The sequence below is a fragment of the Brachyistius frenatus genome, unplaced genomic scaffold (genome assembly GCF_029030835.1).
Source record: "Brachyistius frenatus isolate BFR_SWC_R1_liver_20210118 unplaced genomic scaffold, ASM2903083v1 Contig_129, whole genome shotgun sequence".
Taxonomy (NCBI): domain Eukaryota; kingdom Metazoa; phylum Chordata; class Actinopteri; family Embiotocidae; genus Brachyistius; species Brachyistius frenatus.
The window spans coordinates 636,105-658,406 of record NW_027210728.1 but is presented as its reverse complement, the minus strand read 5'-3'; the positions used below and the strand labels follow the sequence as shown (position 1 = coordinate 658,406).

Below are 22,302 nucleotides of genomic sequence, written 5' to 3'. Positions count from 1 at the left end.
GTTTCCTCCGGAGCCGTGTAAGGAGCGAACCAGCAGGATGTGGTGTGTGTGAGTGTGTGTGTGAGTGTGTGTGTGAGTGTGTGTGTGTGTGTGTGTGTTCCTGTCTGGGCGGGACCGCATCGATAAGGACAACGAGGCCGCTGACCTGCTGTTCTCTCTCGTCTCGCCACCGCGGCCCGGTTGTTTCTTCCTCCGTCACTCCCTCCGCTGTTCAGCTCCACAACGTGCCGATGTTGATTGACAGTCGTCCTGCCAGGAGGAAGTCAGTTAAAAATGGTGGCTAGTGTTCAGAGAAATGATATTAATTTAACATTTTTTTTTTTACCTGCAGCCAGTTAGCTCGTTGAACTCTCGATCCAGAGACGATATTTCACCAACTCGGAGCAGCGGGAAAAATAAGTTTTGTCTTCATTTTTATATGTTTATACAGTGAAGAACAAAACTTTAAGACCTCTAAAGAATTAAATAACACAACTGGAATTGAAATTCTCTCTCACGAGGACCTCGCCAGTGAAAAAAAAACAAGACTTCCCTGTTGCAGAGAAGTTCATCGGAGTCACATCACAGCACCTCAGATTAAATCCGCCGTCTTAATTTCCCCAAAGTAAAAGCCGCAGCGACATCTCAACATCGACTGTTGGGAGGAGACGGAGGAACTGCCGTTACAAAATCACGACCAAGGGAGACGTAAACGAATCCAGTGTGTTTGTGAGACACAGAAAAGGTGAACGGATGTTTTTTTAATTTGTTTTTTACATGCGTGTTTCCCACCATGAAGCAATCTCCTATGGAAACACCATCCCATCTGATTGGAGCCAAAACTCCTCTGTTTGACCAAGAAGCAGAAACTTGGAGCCGCACGGGATCACCCGACCTCCACAATCACCAACCTGAACCTCAACCTAGAAGGTTCGGGACGAGTTGGGACCGCTGGGTGACGGAGAAGCAACCAATAAGAGCTCAGCATGTGGGAACTCAAACGAAAGAAGAGAATCAAAAGTGTCAGCGCAGCAAAAAGGAGGCGACACTTAAGTCTAACATTTGAAACACATTTTGCTTTGATTAAACTTTTTTTTTTTTTTGTGTGCTAACTACACAATTCCCTTTTGTGTTATTTAATGGCGTTGACGTGTTGTAGGACGTAGTAATGATAAAGAAAAACAAAAAACAAAACATGTGTCCAAACTTTGACTGCTATTTCATAAAAGTTTTAACAAAACACGATTGAAAAAAAAAAAAAAAAAAATCCCTAAGAAATTGGTCAGATTTAATATTCATGTTTTCTTGGCCTCCAACTTTAAACACGAATTCAGAGTTGATGGCTCAAAATCTAAAGCTGTGGAAGGTGCGAAACCTGAACGGTACCGCCGCCCAGCACCGTGAGGATCAGCCCGCTGACGAGGCCGCTCGCTCAGCGCGGCTGTGTGGGTGTCCTGAAGGCAAGAATCAAGCGCTCCCCCTCCCCTCCCTGTTGTCATCACCTTGAGCTCCGTAACACCAGCGCCTCCACCCAGAGGAGCTATGGGACGAACAGGAAGTCTAATTCTAGACCACTTCCTGTATGACATTCCTGACCTGCGCTGCCTTCCTGCCAGACTCTCCCTCTCTTTCTCCGAGGCGCCGTACGTATAGAAGAAGATCTCCGGCTCCGCTTCGACATTCCTGGGAATGCTAATTGGTCTTTTAACAGGAGAAGGAGGGAAGAACAGATGGGAGGTATTGAAACTCATTAAATTGATTTCTCTGGGTCATATGTTCAACGCGACATCGACTTCAACATGGTTTAACCCCTCCCCTCCTCGGATCAGAAAGAAATATACATACTGTTGATAAGTATTTATATATTAGACAAATTTACCTTTTTGTATCCCCAAATCTCCGGCCCCGATCGATCAATTCGAAGCGTTTTTTGAAGCTGTTTTTTTTTATATATATTTTTTTTTATTCATTTATTTTATTGGTACCTTCCATTGAGTGCACAGAACGAGAGTTCACATCAACATTTATAACAGTGACAGACTGAGAGGTGGAAACACATGAAAAAGAAACCGAACATCAGACAACATTCAGTGCAGCAGCGTCACTACATCCCACTTCCTCTGTTGATTTTTTTTCTCCTCCTTTGTATCACATGTATAATGTGGAATTACGCATGTAAATATACGAGTTTATACATGTTGCAATAACACAAATCAGGTGCTTCAGAGTACGAGTGAATATTTCAGGGCTTTCTGTCGTCCTGTAACGTGAAAGAAAAAAAAAAAAAAAACCCGACCTCGAGATGCACTAATGTTGATTTTTAAGGGCCAATAAGGAAAATATTAATTTCACAAAAAGGCAAAAATGTGAATATAGATCAATTTTGCCTGCTAATCTCCAGAGATACCTCACCTTCTCTAGAATAAAGAACGCTTTCATTTATTGTGAGATTATTCCGCAGCATTCTCGGCACTATCGGATGTAATTACAGGCAGAAATTCTTTAATTAGAACAAGAAAACAATTACATTTGTTCACCTAATGGCTATTAATATATCTGGTACCCACCAGTCAAAATATCTGTCAGTTTATTGGACGACAACCTGCTCCAACATCCACCTCGAATGGATCGGCTGTGACCCGAAACAGATCCTGCGTCTGCTTCAATAAAAGCTCCCATTCAGCACTAACGAGCTTTCATTCTACATCTCAATAGCTGGTGTTTCACTCCCGTCCTAAATTAGTTTAGTAGAGTTAAAGGTTTCTTTCTCCTTCGATATTTATTAGTGTCTCTATATAAATGTGTTTATCTTTCCAGTTTAAATGTTACAAAAATACAATCTGAATCTAATAAATGTGTAAATTATCGCAAAAGAATAGAAGCTACAAAAAAAAAAAAAATTTCAGCTCAGCTACTCAAAGTGACAAAATAATATTGCTGACAAAAGTTAAAGCAGCTGATTGCCAGAGAGAGAAAAAAAAAAGTCAAAATAAAACCAGATTTCCACAAAAACCCGATTAACTAAAAATATTCAAATGTAACTTGGTAAATAAAAAGGCAATCCAACGATAATGATTGGATTCAGGTTAAAAGGAAAACACAGAAAAGCAAATAGAATATCTCCCGAAGATAAATGGACACGAGATGTGTTTTGTCTGGCTGTTCGTTTCCCATTTCAACAGCGACAGAGCGTCACACCTCCCGAGAGAAAAAGCTAAACCGTGAAGTCAGATCTTCTGCCTGCCTCAAGAAAAAAAAAAAAAAAAAAAAACCTGCTTCCTTGCGTCCCTTCATGGATCCCAGGCAGCAGGAAACTGGACGAAATCCCATCCGAGTGGGCGTTACAGTATGCTCTCCCTCAGGTTCCCGCTGACGGACGAGTTAGACTGCCGGTTCTCCGTTTGGGGTCGGTTCCACGTGTGAAAGTCCAACAGCGCCTGGTTGAGATTCTCCATCCAGTCCAACCTCTCCTGCTTGGTGTCGGCCGAGAACCAACACCTGAAACGAGAACGGCAGCCGTCAGGAACTATATATATAAAAGTGTTCGTAGCTTCCGGCCCTGAAACAATTAGGCCGATGCGGAAGCGCCTCGAGCTGCAATACCACCGAGCTGCCACTAGAGGTCGGCTCCAAAAAGCCTCCGTCTCCATAGACTCCCATTCAACTTCGTTCATAAAATTCTCAGTGGGTAAAATTTCTCCACTAATTATCTCGGTGTTGTTAGTTAAAGTCGCTCCTCCTTATTCGTTTTCCTGCCGTCCATCTGAAAATACTCCCGTCATTAAGTAGGAAAGAACGGCAGTGTGCGACCATGCTTAGCGCTAACTGAAGTACTACACGCGAGTGTACTCGGGGAAGTGCATCATTTGGAGCGCAGCCATGATTTCAAAATACATTTCGAGCTGCCAGTGATGTCACGAAAGGTGTTTCCCGTCGACTGTCAGAAGGGGAACGCCCGCCGTGACATCACTGGTCGGGTGCAGCCAGAAGAGCAACATGCTTTGTGCTCACTGTAAACAAAAGTGGCAATTACATTTAAACAGGTCTCCGTGATATATAAATAAATTTAAAAAAAAAGAAGAATATTTTGGCCTGAATGTTGAACTCACAATTTGAGAAAAACGGTCAAACAATAGATCCTTTTTCACAGCAGACATTTTGGCTCGTCGCGGCGGGAAAAGCAGAGACGAGGCAGATTTCTTTCCATTACATGTCTCAGGAACCCGTGACAGTGATCAAGTGTGCACAATACACAAAAACTCAGCTAACTGGAATGCTTTCAATACTATCAAGTGATTTATTTATTTTTGCTATGGTGTGCATTTAAAAATATCTAATCCAGTTTGAAAGACAGAAACTGTGTTGATTTCGGTCCATAAACGGAAGAAAAACCAAAAACAAACTGAAGCTCTTAATTATAACTTGTAGACATCTCGGGTATTTGTCATCTCCCACGTCATCCCCTCCCAAAGATCTCATTTTTCAGGGTGTTGGGAGGTTTAATTCAGACTCACTTGGCCAGAGCGTCCTGGCTGCCGTCCTCCTGCTGCTGCTGCGGGACGTTGCTCACCAGCTCGAAGGTGAAAGGTCGAGCGCAGGAGTCCCTCCTGACGGGCCTGACGCAGCGACTGGGAGATCCGGACAGAGAGACGCTGCCCTCTGCTTCCTTGGGGAGGGTGAAACAGAAAATCCTATTCGTTTTGATATACGTTGAATTACTCATCACGTCGGTCTGTTGTTCTTCTCATACCTTGGTTTCTTTGTCATTCGGGTGGTTCCAGTAGAACAAGTTGCATCCCTCCAGAACGAAATATCGGCGATGCCACACCCCGTATCCGCTGATGAGCTCAAACATCGTCTGGGAACAGAACCGCAAACGCAACGGAATGAAAATGCAGATTTTTATCATGTGAAAAAAAATGTGTGACGTGTGTAGATTTAAGCAAAGATAGGCAAGTTCAGTTATCTCTCCTTCATGTGCACCTCGAGATAAAAACAGCTGGGGGCGCTAATTCTCCACTCGGGTGCCTTTCAACCGCAGCACAAGAGGATGACATCGTTAAAAGAGTGCCAGTCAAACCTCAAACCGTGGAAGACAACGCGAGCTTCATCCGGCTGCTTTGAGAGAGATTACTGGAAACGATTTTAACGATTATGCAATAATCACGACCAGACGACGATGTATTAACGTGACCGGCCTCCCTCCAATACACGTCTTCGTCACAAGTGTCCGATCACCACACGTCAGTCGACACCTTAACATCCTACATATTCTTCGACAAACATCAGCATCGGCCCCAAAAATCCAGCATCAGTCGGCTTTTATTGGATGAATTAGAAAGCAACTCCGAACACACGTCAGTCTTCACAGCGAGGTTTAAACATCTGAGAGACGTAACACTGAACTAAACATCTGGCTGATTCCTGTCCCGTACGACCTTTTATGAAATATATCTTCTTTTTTTTTTTTTTTAAAGATGAACCCGTTTTGTGCTGAAGCCTAAAAGTTGTGTAATTAACAGTTACTGACCAGGAAGCCTTGGTGCTGGACGTCAGAGTGGCTCATGCTGTCCAGTTGCAGGTAGATGTTGCCCTCTAGAGGAGAGAGGAAGGGCACCTGCAGTCGGGGGAGGAAGAAGAGGGAGAGGACACGCTGTCAGACCGCTGGGACGAGGAGGACAGAGAGAAGAGAAAGAAGACAGGATTTCTAAGACTTTCATTCAAACACGCTCCTAATACCGAGCTGAAATCAGGTCCAGCTTGTTCCTTTTAAGAGATTTCATTTACACCTCTTAGTAAACTGTTATGAGTACAATTTTGGAATAAATCTTTCATTTAAAAGGTGAAAGGAATTTTTGTATGCGTCCATTTTCTCTCCAAGAGATCATTTTATACAAAAACTGAATGATGTAAGTATATATTAGACAAATATAAGAATGTGTATCAGCAAGTACATCATCTTCTATTTTTTTTTAGTTTGGCCCTAGTTTTGGATTCAAAATGAAGTCAACATAAAAGATCTTTGATTTTTGAGATTTGACATGAAAAGAGCTTGAATGAAAAACAGGAAAATAATTCACAGAGAACAAACAACCATCAACACTGAGGCGGGGGGAGGGGAGGGGGGTTAATTGACATGACTGAAATCACGAGACAGACATTAGTTTTCTGCAGAAGAGAGAACAGAAACGCTGAGAGGCGACGGTGTTGAGAAAAGAGTGAAACCTTTTCCTGAAATTCATCTCCCAGCAGCCTCCTGATTTTCCCTTCAAGTTTCATCTGAGTGGAGGAAGCGAGACAGAGAAAGGGGGGAGGGAGACAGACATGTTACATCACCAGTGAGCCCACCCGTGTCTGGAAAACTTCTAACAGCATAGATAATAATAATTTTTTTTTTTTAAAAAGGACCAAAGGGGATTTACAGTGGTGTCTGTAGCACTGAGCTACAGAAGTCATAAAGGTCAGAAAATAAATGTGCAGGAAGGTGCAAAACCATCGCGAGAGTGGCTGTGATACACGTCATCATTCATTGAACAATTTTCAGAAAACAATTCACGTATATGCACTTTGAAAAGCTCGTAACTGACAAAGAGATAAGAGCGTGTTTTCTTAACCAGAGTACAAAATAGATCCAAGTGATGTAAAGAATGAGCAACAGTCGGCAATCCAGAGAAGAACGGCCATGTGACGCGCAATATATTCTGAAAGGGGACCAAAGATCTTCCTTTGCAGTGACACCATCAGTTACCTTGTCCAGAGGGAACTTGCTGTGTCCCAGTGAGGCCAACGTGATCTTATGGGATCCCACCAGGCAAAAGTTACTGGAGCGACGAGTGTTCAGAGCAGGAAGAGCAGCGGCTGAGAAACAAAGCAGCACAGAGTGAAAACTCACCAAACATATGTCCAGTTTTTTTTTTTTTTTTTTTTAAATACACTTGAAAGCCTGTTGTTGTCGTCGCTTAGGTGAGTAAAACAGGAAGAATTGAACGTAAGGTGATAAAACTCAACTTACATGTGAGACTGTTACTGGATCTCTGTCGAAAACAGAACAAAAAAAGGTTCAGATGATACACGAGTACGAAAAAAACAAAAACCACTACAGTTGAACATTCGGGCGGGAAATGAAGCTGCATACTCACCGTGATGGTGTTCAGAAGTTTTCTCGGCGTTACCTGAATATGTGAAGATATCATAAATGAATGAAACTGTTGATGGTGAATAAAATAGACAAACGGGACCATAATTTGTGAGAAAAATCAGCCCACTTACGCGTGACTTGGCGTTGGTGCGGTCCACGCTGCAGCTACTGCCTGACGTGTGGGACTAGATGGCAAAAAAAAAGAAAAAGAAACATGCCCATAAAAATCTACAAATTCAGATACAACAGCATTGAGTTCTTAACAGCTTTATACAGATGGAAAAAAAACAACTAAATAGAGTAAGATGGTAGCACCAAGTAAGAGCGCAGAGAGGGAACCCACTCAGCCACTGATGTTTATGATTCACACTACGAAGGCCAAACAGTGAGTTCCAGCATCCCAGAACAACTTCAACCCACCGTAGCGAATTAAATTAACTTTGGTTTTAAACATCAGCAGCTAACGACACGCTGGCTTACAACGACCAGCTAACCACAATACCAAACTGGTTTTAGCGTGTAATCGCAATCAGTATGCTGAACCACCAAAACAAACCACATCAGCTCGGTAATAAAGAAGGAACGCAGCTCTTAAAACACCATCGGTCAAACACACGTTGGCGAACAGCATCTTGGACTGTCTACTGTGCTGCCAGCACAACATGTCTTTAGCAACACGTCATGCTCTTATGTCTGGAACATCACCAATCAACACCACAACAACCCTGCAGAAATGTAGAAATACTTATAATTAATTGTCCACAACGCAAACTACTACTAATAGTCTCCCACTTGTCTGTATTCAGGAGAGGTTATGAATAATAACAGTAAAACGTTAAAAAGTACATTTTAAACGGGGAAAAGTTACTTCTGGAAACCTGCAGGTCCGACTAAGTCGCCATTCTGTTACTTTTACTTCAATTCATGCTTATTAACGAGTAAGTCGTTTCGTCTCACCAGGCTGTAGACCTCCACATCAATCTCAAAGGATGAGCGGATGTCCTTCCTGAAACGCCGAGGAGACAAAGCAATGCGATGCATTAATCTACTGATATTCCTGTTTAATCCTATTTTAAAGCCTCATCGTGAAACGTTTGACGGGGGCGTCCCCGCCGAAGAAACGCAGCTCACAGAGTGACGGACGTGGGGAAGGAGATGGTGTCTCCGTTCTGGGCGTCAGCGGCTGTGGCCAGCGGGGTGGCGACGATGTTGCAGGGACCGTACCGGATCAGGATGAAGAAGTAGTGACTCGGCCGACCTAAACGAGGCACGTGAACCAAAGAAATAAATTAATTTAAAAAAAGAAAATCGGTGCTTTTCAAAGTGACCGTCAACTTGTCCGTGAATTAAATTCCAGGAATGCTTTCTTCGCCGACCTACCTGCACGGTTGTGCGAGGAGCAGACGAACTCCACCTTGAGAGGCAGCTGGATGTTGGTGATGCCGACGGTCCCTCTGCTGGGCTGCTGGGAAGCGTATTCCCTGTCCTCCCCCGCCGCCTCCCCCGAGTCCGAGCTCCTCTCGTCCCTCAGTCGGGCCGCGTCCGCCAGCAGCGCCGAGCGCTTCTCGCCTGGAGCGCACGATTAAAATCACGGACATAGTGAACGTGGAGAAAATAAAATAGGTAGGTACAACTGTAAGGCTCAGTTATAATTAAGACACCTGCAATTAATATGATACCGAGGCCACCCGTGACGTGACATCATCAACACGTTTGTGTTCGGTAATGAAGACTGATGTTATAGTGATTTTTATATTATTTAAATAATCAGAAAATGTGACGAATCTTTTTTTTTTTTTTTTTTTAAAGAAATGTTGTGGTGTCTTTTGAACATACAGGAGACCAGCAGCAGCTTCTCAGCCTCGGCCTCCTCCAGCGAGCCTCGTCCGTGGACCTCGTCGGTGCAGCAGCTCAGAGCGTGTAACGTCTGGTTGATCACCGTCTGCAGTTTGCCTGCTTCTTCGTTCAGAGCCTAGAAAAAACAAAAACAAAAACAAACATAAGAACCCACCAAGACACACGGCATCGTGTATATCAGTTCGACTACTTAATAATAGTTTTAATTCAATCAGAGGTCATTTCCGTAGCTGTCAGGGTTCCCACTCTTTTAAAGAAGCAAGTTTCCAGGACAATTTGATGAAACTGTCAAACACATCAGGCCGATATTTTAGAAGATCATGTCTTACTACACTAACATGTTGTCAGCTTTAAAGCATACATGTTGAATTGCTTAAAACCCCAAATTTAGACTTATAAAAAGTGCTCTTAGTAAACAAATAAACTTCAGTAACCGTTTAAAACACCGTTTTAGATTTTTGACAACTTTATTCTATTTGTAAAAATTAATTTACTTGATTTAATTGAATGATTTTACTGCTCTTTGCCCATCAAGACCTCATCGGTCCTGGTTAAAGAAGAAAAAGAAACTATAACAAGACGAGAAGGTTAAAGACTTTGTGAAAACGTTATTCTTTGAGGTAGACCTGGTCTACTGTTGCTTTGATCAGGAAGAAAATAAATAAATAGACAATACAAGAATTTCAAACTTATTTTCCAGGAGGTAAATAAGTGGGAGGACGGTGTTTTTCCAGGACTTTTTACTATTTCTCTCTCAATCTTTGTGTTTTCCAGGAAGCGTGGGACCCTGATTTGGGTACAGTTCACATTTTCAAATGACAGAATTAGTAAAGCTTGTGTTTTTTTCTACTGCGAGAATGCGTCTTTCTCCAGGAATTGAAAAGCTGTGCTCGCACACCGTGATTTTCTCCTTGGTGTTGACAGACGGTTGAGGCTTGGACGTCTCCGCGGCTCGTCTCTGAAGCCCGGGAGTGACGCTCTGGATGGTGGGCAGCTTACTCTGTCTTTGTGTGCGGTAGGCATCAATACTGTCGGGCACAAAAAAAAGAAAAGAAAAAGCGATGTTCATACACTGGTTGTGAGTGACGGTGCAGCTCCGTCTCATCATGCTGCCGATGACGTCGTTTAAAACCCGCTCGTTCAGATTTATAGAGCAAAGAGGGGAAACTGAATATCGCGCATTTTTCGTAACTGTTCAGATTACATGCTTTCGATCAGATCCGGCGTTCGGCCACGTTACCGCTGTGTTCACCTGTACAGAGGAGCAGATTCAGCAGGAGGGATGGAGGCGCCGTCTGGAGTCAGCAGCAAAGATGGAGGATTGGACTCCTGTTTCGCCGCCAGTCGCTGTCGGTGCAACGTTAACACAGATGTCATAAAAGCTTTGGTTTGTGGCGGATTCTTCAATCTTAATCTCAAGAATATACTTAAATAAGATATATGAATAACTACCAGAGGGGTGACCACAGCCTCGACCGACTTGCTGAGAGGAGACAGGATGACGCTCTGAGGGAAAGTGAGCAGCTCGTCTCCGTTACCCTCGAGCTTCCTGCTCTCGTCACACTCGTCCTTCTTAGGCTCCGCCTCCTCTTCTCCCTTCTCCTTCTCCGGCTCAGTGTCCATATTGTCCTTGTCTCCGGAGCAAACGACGATACCGCTGTCGTGTTCCTCGGCGTCCCTCCTCTCGCCCTCCATCCTTCCGGCGTATTCCAGCACCTCCTCGAACATCTGGTCGATGATCTCGGCCGTGTTGGTCTCGTCGTGGGAGCTCAGTTCGGCCTCTGAAGAGAGAAAAGTTCAGCGTGAATCCAAATCGCTCTCTGAAGCACCTTTGACTGCAGTTTCAACAAAATCCAATTGGCTGGAGAGTTTCCTGTTAACAGTTAGAGAATAAGTGTTTTAGCTCTCTGCCCCGTTGCTTTTATCCCTCAATCCAGCTGTGTGCTTGAAACCCTTATTATGGTCTTTTCATAACTTCCTCTCGACACACTTAAGACTTTGCTTCAAACAGACGCAGGATACCCGACGCAGCCGTGAAGTTTAAAGCAAGCGTATCTCCGGCTTTAGGAAGAAATAATAGTTCCACGAAGACACAAGTGTCGCTGTTCATGTTGCGTACGAGTACAAAAGAAACGGCTCCAAATTGTCCCCCGAACACCAACACACAGTTCACCGGTGGTTTTACTCTCCCTAATAAACTACCTCACCCGTGTCCACCCGTGTCCACCTCTGCCGGAGTGTCCTCCGTGTGCTCACACCTACAACCTTCAGACCCTGGTCTCACCTGACAGACTCGACTCCACCGAGGTATTGATCACCTCGGGTTTCAGGACAAAGGTGACTTTCTTTGAGCCTTCTCCTCCCTCTGCCTTCTGAGTTCCTCCTTTCACTAAAACGCCCTGCCTCTCATCTACCGGATCTTCCTCCGTACGATCCGACGCCCGGATCTCCGTCCGACTCTGAGCTCCGTCGTCTCCGTCCACGTCCGAAGATGCCGCCTGAGCTTCTACCGCAGGCGGCGCGACGTCTTCGATGTTTCTTTCGAGCCCCGTTGGCGTTTCTGTCTGAGCCCGAGCTTCATCTGCAAAAGGAGCTGCCTCTGTTTCTGTCCCTTTATCGGAGCTGTCCGACTTTAGATCCACGTCCTCGTTTCTACTGACCGTCTGACTCTTCTTTGACTGTTGACGCGTTTCGTCCTCGTGAAAACAGCCGTCTGTCTCCTTCTGCTCATGTTTCATGGTAAAAACAGTAATATCTTCCGTAAGTGCTCCCTCACACGACTCCACCTTCTCCTCATCTCTGCCTAAAGTAGACCGATCTTTTGCGGAGTCATCTAAACAGCTTTCTGGCTCAGATTCAACCTCTTGTCCAGATTTCTCTTCCAAGAGCCCAACAGTCGTCCGACAGCCCAACTCTCCTCCTTCCTCTTTAGTAAACACCTCCTGATCTTCACTCACGACTGGCCGAGGATATCTCCACGTCTTTAACTCCTCGTCTGACAAAGGCTCGATCTCCTCCTCGCTATATAAACACTCTTCCATCTTTTCATCTTCGTCAAAAGTAAACCGCTCAGAACTGCCCTCCTCGGTTGCTTCCAGCAGGTTCGACTCATCTGGAGACGTCGACTCTGCGAACCTCTGCTCGTCGGCTCGAGGCAACTCTGACACGATCTGATCCTCGCTGAAAGCTGCTTTGGAGAAACTGTGATCTGAGCTGAAAGACAGCATCATTACAGTCTGGCTCTCTGCTGGATGGGAACCTAGCTGCTCTTCTTCATTTCCAACTGAAGCCTTGTGCTCTTCCTCCTCCCTGACCTCTTCACTATGATGAGCGCTTCGACCTTCACCTGAGCTTTCAAACTCTGCAGATGCTGCAGGAGCTTCAGAGGGACCGGCTGCCCTTTGACCTGTTGAAAGAAACAGTCTTACATCTTAACAACGGACAACCAAAGCTTTACTGCTGATACAAGCTTCAGAGCAGGTACGTGGTAATGATATGGATTAGAGGAGGGCGACAAAAGCTATTTAAATTCCATGATTTAAGATATTCATATACACAAACATAATATGAATTATCAAAGTAAAAACAGATGGAACTCACTTTGTGATTGCTGTTAATATGTTGAAAGTAAAGACGCAATTAACAACATTTTTTTCTATCTGGATATTAATTCTGCCTCTTACTCTTCAGATAATAGCTCATTATTGATCTGATATCAGTACTCTTTTGTCTTTTTAAAATGAAGTCAGCACAATTCACCATGTGGAACTGACTGGGATCACAACTCTATACGTACATACATGTATAGAAACACCAGGTTATTCATTACAATTCTAGTTAATTAGAAATACAAACAACAAGATTTATCAATTCTAAACAAATTTTAATTCGATTTTTCTGAAGAGTTTATAAAAATGTGGCAAATGTGAAATTTGAGCACTAGGAAACTATGTTGACACTAGTTCGGTCCCATTTGACTGATAATCAGTTCAGCGTGTCAGTTTTAGTTTATAGGATCGGTTCCTCACTAATTTGGCCTGTTTATTTGTTTGTGTTGGTCCTGATGCTGACTTTGCATAATAATTTCAGGAGTCTGGACATTTCTGCTTCTGATTCATTCATACTTCTGATAAAACATTTAAGTTTGTCTTCAACTAGCTTATTTCTGCACTACGAAAACACAACGCATGTTTTATTTAAGAGTAGTAATCTTCAGGGAAAAGTTTACATGTCTTACCCGTCGCAGTTAAAGGCTTCTCTGCACTTGATGTTGCAGCTTCAGTGAAACTTCCATCTTTTATCTCAGCATCACCCTGAACCTGCTGGAAGATCAAGATTTATGAATAAGAAGTTATTGATTGTAACAGATGAATAAGTACAGTTTAATACCCTGCCTCTGACAGCTGTGATTGTGATTTCATTTGAAGGGAGTCGCCGATATTTTGAGAGCCAGAAATCGTTTTAAAAGGAAACTAAAAGCAGAGACGCAAATAATCTAAAACAAAATGAATAAATACATCAAATCTAAAAAATCTAAAAGAAAAAAAAGAAAAGCCACTGTACTGAATATAGTGCGGAAAAGAAATATAAATCCCTCTAAGGTGACACTGTAATGATACTTTAATGTAACAGCACATTACAAAAACCTAGTGATCCTAAACGAAACCTATGAAAACATGCATAACTCCAATATGATAGACCAAATAGCACCTTGGTGTCTTCGGTGAAGCGCCCACTTCCCCAAAACCACACCACAGACTAAAAAGGTGCACTATCTAAAAAAAGACAGCTCAACTGCAGCCATGTGTCTCCAACAGAGGTTCAAGAGTTATTTTTCTTGTGATATAATTAAATTCCTATGACAGCCCAAGTCACAGTTGCCCGTATAATTGTTCTCCAACGTGGGAAAAGTGCAAAAGTGACCACAGTGCAGGTGTTTATTTTTTTTTTTTTTTAAACTACTGACTCACATCCCTGGAGCTCATGGGAGGCCAATGAAACCTCCTTTTAGATCTACGAGCCCAGGAGGAAGAAGATGAGGGGCTAGCAGAGGTCCATCCCTGCTGATGTTTACATAAACTGACATGTAAAAAAATATCTCTAACTAAACAAAAATATTGTAAATTACAGAACAAAAAATTTAACATGCACAAAAAAACAAGTTAAAATACTGACACACCTTTTCAATTCAACTAAAAAGTACCAGATCGTTGCTGACAGGGATTCATTTATATCTTTGTATGACAATTGATTTCTGTGACAAAAGCATATTAATGGACAAAGTAAAAAAAAAAAAGAAAGTATAAAACAAAAACACAATATATACTATTATTTAATTGACATCAAAGTATAAAACTGTCTGATATTCAAACATTACAGGATCAAAATAATGCTGAAAGCAGCCAAAATTACAAAAGTTTATTCTTGCTTATCTATTTACCGACATGAACTGTGTCTTCTTCAGTATTCTTATAATAAACTACGACACACGAAGGCTATAAAGATCAGGATCACAAACCCACCTGAGTTAATGAGGGATCGGAGTTGCTCCTTTTCAGCCACACGTTCTCACTGATTGGCTGGAAATGCAACTGGCTCAACTCCTGCTCCCGTTCCTGATCACAGAAACCATGTTAGATTTGGTATATTATAAATAATCTACTGCTACAGGCTTTTAAGTTTATTTGTTCCTCCTGAGAATAAGCACATGGGAAGATTTAACGCAGCACTGATGAACGCTGCTGAACCGACCTGCCGTATGCGGGAAGCCTGCTTGGAGCTGGGCGTCGTGGAGCCCTGGAGCTTCTGCTGAATGCCAGAGACGAAGTCGGACCGGGTCCGCGGGCAGGGGTTGGCGGGGCTCGGTGTGGTGGCGGGGCTGGCCTGGAAGACCGGCACTTTAAAGCGGTCCATCCGTTGATTAAATTCTTCCTCCCCTGGAAAAATAAATACACAAAATTTGTAATTGCAGAGATTCATATTTGCACGTAAAAAGAAATTAAGCACTAGTGGGTCTCAACTGGTGTCATTTTAAGTGGATCGCAGATATTTGCATAAAATACTTTTATTTTGAAGTCTACAGAATAGCTGATGCTGCACTTTTATTTTGAAGGACATACAATTCCAATGATGCAACACGCAAGGAGTCGCTGTTAGCTGAAGAACGATCCATCTACAGTCTTGTAGATACACGACACGCCCCCTTAGATAACTAGCTGTAATCCAGGTGTTGTAGTAGGCGCGCCGTGTTGTGTAAACTCTACGTCGGCAGACGGACCCGCTTGGTTTACCGCCGTCCTCGTTATGACAGTGACGAGCAAAACTAATGTTGTCACATGAGTAAGAAGTTCTAATTCGAGCATTCGTGAACAGATTCAGGATTAGACAAGTCTGGTTTTTTTTTTAGTTCTCGAAAAGTCTGACTTTTCATCTCTTAGCCCTGGTTACACTACATTTGTTCATTTCATTCAAAAGACCAACACCGTTTAGTTTTAGGAGAATACAGGCGTGTGTTCATGTGCATCCTCACCGAGGAGATGCTCTCCGAAGCCCCTGTCATGGAGGACGACCGACGGGTCTTCGTCGGAGCAGCAGCGCTGGACCAGAGGAGACCCGCCTGACACAAACAGACGCTACAGTATTCAACCAGCCGTCGACACCTTCACAGCCGTTCTTATCTCACGTGGATAATCCAGTTTGACTTTTGATCCTCGATGACATGTCACTATCTGAATCATCAAGCGACAGGGTAATACCCTCACGTGTGCAGATATGGATTTACTTGCAGTCTGTTGCCAATATATCCCACCTTCCTCTGAGATCAGTGTTCAGGTGGTGATGATTTAACTACCGGCGTTATTTGAGGCGACAGTTTGAACAGTGTTCTTACTGAACTGTATGGTGTCATGATAAGAGGTGTTTCTAATATATGATCTGAACAATATTAACACGCCGACTTCGACAGTAAAAGGTAGTTACCCTCTGTGCTCTGGGCGAGCTGCTGGACTCGGGACCGGACCGAGGGAACCATCGGGGTGTCCGGCTTCATCTCGAGCTCGGCGAGGCGCCCGGACGAGGATGATTTCGGACTTCGGTTCTCCTGATCGGCCGCTTCCAGACGCCGGCGCTTCTGGCCCTCGCTCATCTCTTGAGAAAAACAGATGAGACACAAGGACATAAGTCACAAACTGCGAAAGACAGTCGCGAGTCTCTATCCACTCATATCTCCGTTTCTGCGATTGTCGCCGCCCCCCCCTCCGACAGTTCAATGTTTTGGATCTCTATGCTGTCCTTTTCTCTCTCTGCTCTCCTCTCGCCACCAAGGCAGAGGCTCCGCCCACCTCGGATTCTGGTTCTGTCAGAGGTTTTTCTTCCTGTTAAAAGGGAGTTTTTCCTTCCCTCTGTTGGAGGTTTTTCCTCCCTTAAAGAGGAGTTTTTTCCCCCCTCTGAGCTTTTTGTGGGAATTGTTGGGTTTCTCTGTACAACGCTGAAAAGTGCCGTAAAATAACCCGTGTTGTATGTTTTATTTATCGAGACGTGAACCTCTACATTTTTTTTGGGGAGGGGGGGTGTACAGGCAGATACAAACCTGGTGCCGAGAAGATGATATTGTCCTCTGAATCCGACAGAGGAACTCTCGGCCTCTTCAAGCTCACGTTGCCGCCATTTTCCTCGCCAGCTTCCATCGTGAGCTGCAAAAAAAAAACGCAGTGACATCACAGGTTGAAGTATTTCAGGAGCTCAGCTTTTCACAGATTGAATTGCTTTAAGGTGATTTTTTTTTTTTTTAGCTTTTCCTAATACTGACAACTGTTTTCAAACTTCTTTTTTATTATTTTTTAAACCCTCATACTGTGAAGTCAGATTTTAGCAGGTTATTTGTATAATAAATTGTTGTATTGTTCTGTCTCAAACTCCTGGTCAGGTTTCTCCCTTGACAAACATACAGCTAAACTCACCGAGACCTGCTTAAATAAACGCTAAACACACAATTAATAGAATTTAAAAAATCGACAGTCTTTCAATTAACAATATAAATAAAAAAGGAGACTTTTATAATCACTGGATACATTAAAAAAATATTGAAAATATTTTAAATTTTTTAATAAATTGAAAAAATATTTTTATTTTTCAATAAAAATTGGGGAAAAAAACTCGACAGTCTTTCAATTAACAATATAAATAAAAAAGGAGACTTTTATAATCACTGGATACATTAAAAAATAAAAATCGAAATTTTTTAAAATTTATTTTTATTTTTCAATACAAATTAAAACAAAAAATTTGAAAAAAAAAAACCAAAAAAAACCCTCGACAGTCTTTCAATTAACAATATAAATAAAAAAGGAGACTTTTATAATCACTGGATACGTTAAAAAAAAATATTGAAAGTTAAAAAAATATTGAATTTTTTTCAATAAATTGAAAAATTTATTTTTCAATAAAAATATTGAAAAAAACTTGAAAAAAAATATTGAAAAAAACTTGAAAATATTGGGCTCAAACTACTAACGCTGGCTTTATTTTACAGAAACATGAAGAGACTAAAATTATACAAAACTTATCCATTTTCTTGTCAACACGTTCAGCACAACAACAACAACAACAACAACGCGGCGGTTCGTTATATTTACTTGGACATTTTGTCAAACTGACACCTAATAAGCAAACTGACGGTCATTTTGAGTCCAACTCCGCCGAGCTCCTTTCGGGCCGACGAACCCAACGTTGGCCTCGCTTCGAGGTTTACCGGTACCGAACCGCCTCGTCGTGTTAGTTGACGGTTTTTTTTTGTTTTTTTCCCCCTGTGGACGAGTCGCTCCTTTTCTTACCCGAGAAGATTGTCGGCACCAAACCACGGCCTGGGAAACAGTCGTCGACGCTTAACTGCCAACGGAGACGACGAGCAACAACCTTCTTATTGTTTCCGTCTCCTCCGACTTTTTGAATTTCAGCGGGTCTTCTGACGTCAGCGGAGCATAACCGCGCGCACACCCGGAAGTGAGATTCGTCTTTTTATTTTAAAAAATAAAATAAAATAAATTTAAAAAAAAAAGAAGAAGCCATTTTTAGGACTGTACGAGGCGTGTTCAAGTCTGATTCCAGGTCAGCTTCAAGTAAGGCATTTTTATTATTTTTATTATTATTATTATTATTATTATTACCGTAATAAATATAATAACCACGCAAATCAAAACGTCCCCCTGGTGGACACTGTTGTACTTTTTTTTTATTATTATTTTTTTTTTTACCAAAATGACTCTACAAATGTGTATTTTTGAGACTGTGAGGCAGATTTCTATTATAATAACTTTGGTAATAAAATAATATATGTTTAATAAAACACATCAGACCAATGAATAATTTGTGACCTTGAACAGGAAGCACTTAAAATGGCACTTACTTATAAAACTTTGAAGTTTGGCTATCTTGGAGAAAATTGTACTTCCTTGGTTGTTGTTGTTCTGAATTTGTACCCTCATGGTTGAAATGTACTTATTGTAAGTCGCTTTGGATGAAAGCGTCAGCTAAATGAAATGTAATGTTACACTCAAAAAATGAGTTTAGGGTCACTTTTTGCTATAGTATGACTTTTTTTTTCATAATTTGGACATGTATTATGTTAAAAAAAAAAAGTAATGACAAAAGGAGGGATTGAACCCTTTGATTTTCTCAATGGGAGGCAACGGTGCTGACCACTACACCACTAAATAGTACGCATCATGAAAAATCACAGGACCAAAGGTCAACAATAATACAAAAAAAAAAGTCAATAATAAACAGCCTTAGATTTCTGTCCAAAGAGAGGGGTTGATAATATGCAACCAAGATCTAGATAAAAAATAAATTAATTAATTAATTTAAAAAAAACAGGAGGTTGATGGGGACAAAAATGAGGACTGAATAAAATCACAAAAAAGATCCTCATTAATTGCATGTTCTATCAAACTTAAATACCTAATAGGTATGTTTAATACAGAAAAAAAATACAGCCTTTTTGTGCTTCAGAAATTTCACTCAGAAGAGGATCCCGAAGGCGAAAAAGATCTCCGTCACCAAAACTTATAAGAGTTTGACCCGTTTTCAAATCCAGCAGCTGAAGAGTTTCTTTGAGCTTCCGGAGGCACAATTTGAGTTGTTGTTTTTTTTTGCACGTTTAAATAGAACGACTCACACACACTGGGAGTTAAAGCATAACTTTGTCAACTTTAATATTAACCATGTACAGTTAGAGACAGAACACATAATAAAACAAAGAAGAGAAGCGGTAAACAGTAAATATTACAAAGAAAAATAAAAATCCACCTAAACTTAAGTATTATAACTTGGGTGTTATTGGAAGGGCGAGTAGTTCACAAGCATTTAAAAAAACAAAACAAAAATCAGTCACTTATTTCTAAGCTTGTCCGACCACAGAATTGCTTTTTCCTCTGATGAAACGGAGCGGTCCTGAGAAGGTGTACTCATTGGCATACATGTATGGAGTGTATATATGTGTGTGTGTGTTAATGTATATGGAGATGTTTTCATGAAGTCTTAAGACGAGTATTAGCTTCTGTTCTGAGTACAAGTTCTGGTTCATTCCTGACATAAAATATTCTGATGAAAGAAAGAAACAAAATTTAAAAAAAAAAAAAACGTAAAAAAAAAAAAAAAAAGAAAAAGGCCACTGAGCGGCCTCCAGTATGTACACAATATATGCATTTCCATCCTGAACAAATCCATACAGGTGAATATTTTATATGCTGCAGGTGTAAAGACTTGTCCCTTTTGCATTTAGCTTTTTTTTTTTTTTTTTAAATGCACCATGACGACTGCAGGCAGTCCGAAACACTACTCTAAAAATAACAGATTCATCTAAGAGTCCTTTAAGAAAAACTACGAGGGATTTAAGGAGCCGTTCTTCAACCGTACATAAGAGTATTATTAATATTAGCATCATCATATGAAAATAAAACATGACAACTCTGGGTGGGAGGTGGGGGCCTGAGGGGATATTAAAGGTTCAACCGCCTGAACTTTACATATTGTTTGACAGATTAAAAGAGGGGCGGTGGTTTGTTGTGAGCAGAAGCATTCACGTATAATATTCTAAAATGAAGTCAGCTGAACTGAAGGAAGGTTAAAGGAGTAGTTCAGCTTTTTGTTGTTGTTGTAATCAATTGTCCCTTTTGGTGTTTTTTTTTGGTACCCAAAAGGAAAATGTCACAAAAAAATCCTGACACCGAGGGTTTAGGGGTGGGCTTCGGGTTTCATGACAACACCCATCACGCACGTCACGATATATAAAACATCTTTGCAACCACTGTTAACCGGTAAGAGTTTTCACACGCCAACGAGGCTTTTTGCATAAACGTCGTCTGTTCAAAGAGGAAATGCGAACCTGCAACGACAACACGACCAATCGCCCTCCCGTCTTCGTCTCCGTGCGTTTCAGATCCGAGTGCGTTCATTTCCTCAAACACAGAAATTAAAACACACCCTGAAGGACCCGGTCACACCCACATTTAAAAAAATAATAATAAAAGGGGCACGTTTGCTGATTATCTGAGTCAATTTGGGGAAGTTTGACTTTATTGAGGGAACAGACAGTCCAAAATGGAGAATATTATTATTGTTGTTGTTGTTGTTTATGAGCTGATAAAACAGATATAAATCTTCGTGGGAGGATGAAGTGCTCCGCGAAAGAGAAACGATTTGCAGATATTTATGAGACAGCAGTGAACTAGTACGTTCTCTAATTAAAAACAAGATAAGTTAGTGACCTTTAATAAAGACGCTTGCCAACTGGACAGTTAATGCATTTCCAGTATTTCACGTGACTGGAGAAACTTATCTCAATTAATAAGATGCATTTGTTACTCGGTAAACTAATTATTCCTATGTCATATCTCTTAATTGAAGAAACTTATTGTTTAAAGACGAGCTCCATTAGCAAACTTATTCTTTAACTCAAACTATGTACTTTTTTGTTGTTGTTGTTGTTGTTGTTTTTCTTCCCACCTTCAGTAGCTCTTTACACCCGAGAGCGGCTCAGTACCTGCGCACGAGGAGGAAAAAGCTTCCGGCCACGTGGCCGGCTACGGCAGTTCGTTGGCGTTAAATGACGTAACCGAGCGCGAATTCACTTTCTCGGCGTTGCTTCCTGGTGCGACCGGGTCCGACGACGTCCACCTGACTTCCTCCCTCCCTCCTCAGCTGCCACCTGACTCAGTTCCCTTCGCTCACGTACGCTTCTCCCTTCTTCCGACACGCAACACGCGGAGGTCGCGATTTTTTTTTTTTTAATTATTATTATTATTTTTTTTTAATTTGGTTTTTTTTTAAGTGTGTTAAATTTCCGAGAACAACAAAAGAAAGAGTTGGTCCACCTTGCCGGTCTATCGGATACCCAGAGGACATAGGATTAACGAGGCGTGGACATTTGTACTATGCATGGTCCCTGCCATGTGTCGACCGTCGGCTCAGAGGAAACTCACACGTTGTCCTCTTTGTCAGGAAATATAGGAAAATAGAATTTCACGAACACATGCATTCCCCAATGAAAAACGAAAATAAAAAAAATAAAAATAAAATTTAAAAAAAAAAAAGAGGTTTCGACAGATGCAGTGTGTGTGTGTGTGTGTGTGTGTGTGTGTGTGTGTGTGTGTGTGTGTGTGTGTGTGTGTGTGTGTGAGAGGACGACAACGGTACACGAGAGCTTCAGAGGGGATGAAGGGAAAAAAAATTAAAAAACATTTGAAGTTTGTGTAAAACTGAAGGAAGAGAGTCGCGTCTCTCTTCAGAAGATTTTTCCTTTCTTCTTGTTCTTTTCCATCGTCCTGCGGGAGGAGAAATGAGAAACGTCACGTGACGATATTTTACAGTAACATGACAAAAAAAACAACAACAAAAAACGTCATTAATCGGCTTCAAAGACACTGAAGGAGTAAAACTGGAATCATCTTTAAGGGGTCGGAACAGAAAATCAGAACGAATCGCTTGTTAATTGACCCCGAAAGTGATTAAATACATCTTTTGAAGAGTTACTTGGTCTGATATAAGCATAATGTTTTATTTTGTTTATCCGTATGGCAGTTTTATTCCAGTGGTTTCAACTGACGGTGCTGCACACAACAAGTAATAACAAAAAGACAAATAAAGGTGACGCTGCGCAGGAATTAAAAATGAATAAATGCTGTGGAGGGAGATGATTGAAGGCCAGTTTGTATGAATATGTGTTTTTTTTTTTTTCGTAGCTCTTTATTAAAAGTTGATGCTCAGCTGTTCAACACTTGACGGAAAGTCGGTTCTGGTCCAGTTGTAGTTTTCGGTCCGGTAAAACGGGC

General features: G+C 41.7%; 2 protein-coding genes across 6 annotated transcripts in view; both read right to left on the bottom strand.

Moving 5' to 3' along the window:
• Nucleotides 1-1,709: 1,709 nt before the first annotated feature.
• On the bottom strand, nucleotides 1,710-17,847 carry anln2 (anillin, actin binding protein 2). Its single transcript, XM_069714256.1, has 22 exons — nucleotides 17,806-17,847; nucleotides 16,563-16,665; nucleotides 15,953-16,120; nucleotides 14,726-14,910; nucleotides 14,497-14,589; nucleotides 13,212-13,296; nucleotides 10,427-10,755; nucleotides 10,227-10,321; nucleotides 9,873-10,002; nucleotides 8,954-9,089; nucleotides 8,498-8,686; nucleotides 8,249-8,375; nucleotides 8,075-8,123; nucleotides 7,249-7,302; nucleotides 7,119-7,151; nucleotides 6,992-7,013; nucleotides 6,728-6,837; nucleotides 6,205-6,258; nucleotides 5,510-5,596; nucleotides 4,730-4,837; nucleotides 4,494-4,645; nucleotides 1,710-3,477 (listed from the first exon to the last, which is right to left on the bottom strand). The coding sequence occupies exons 2-22, from the start codon at nucleotides 16,657-16,659 to the stop codon at nucleotides 3,321-3,323; spliced, it is 2,460 nt and encodes an 819-aa protein (XP_069570357.1). The 5' UTR covers nucleotides 16,660-16,665; nucleotides 17,806-17,847; the 3' UTR covers nucleotides 1,710-3,320.
• A 3,211-nt stretch (nucleotides 17,848-21,058) lies between these two features.
• The window catches only part of septin15 (septin 15), a 47,948-nt gene continuing 46,704 nt past the window's right edge, over nucleotides 21,059-22,302 (bottom strand). For all 5 annotated transcript variants that reach the window (XM_069714275.1, XM_069714276.1, XM_069714273.1 and 2 more), the window contains exon 13: nucleotides 21,059-21,795. In XM_069714275.1, the coding sequence (XP_069570376.1) occupies nucleotides 21,756-21,795 (40 nt within the window). In that variant the 3' untranslated portion in view covers nucleotides 21,059-21,755. The remainder of the gene's footprint in view (nucleotides 21,796-22,302) is intronic.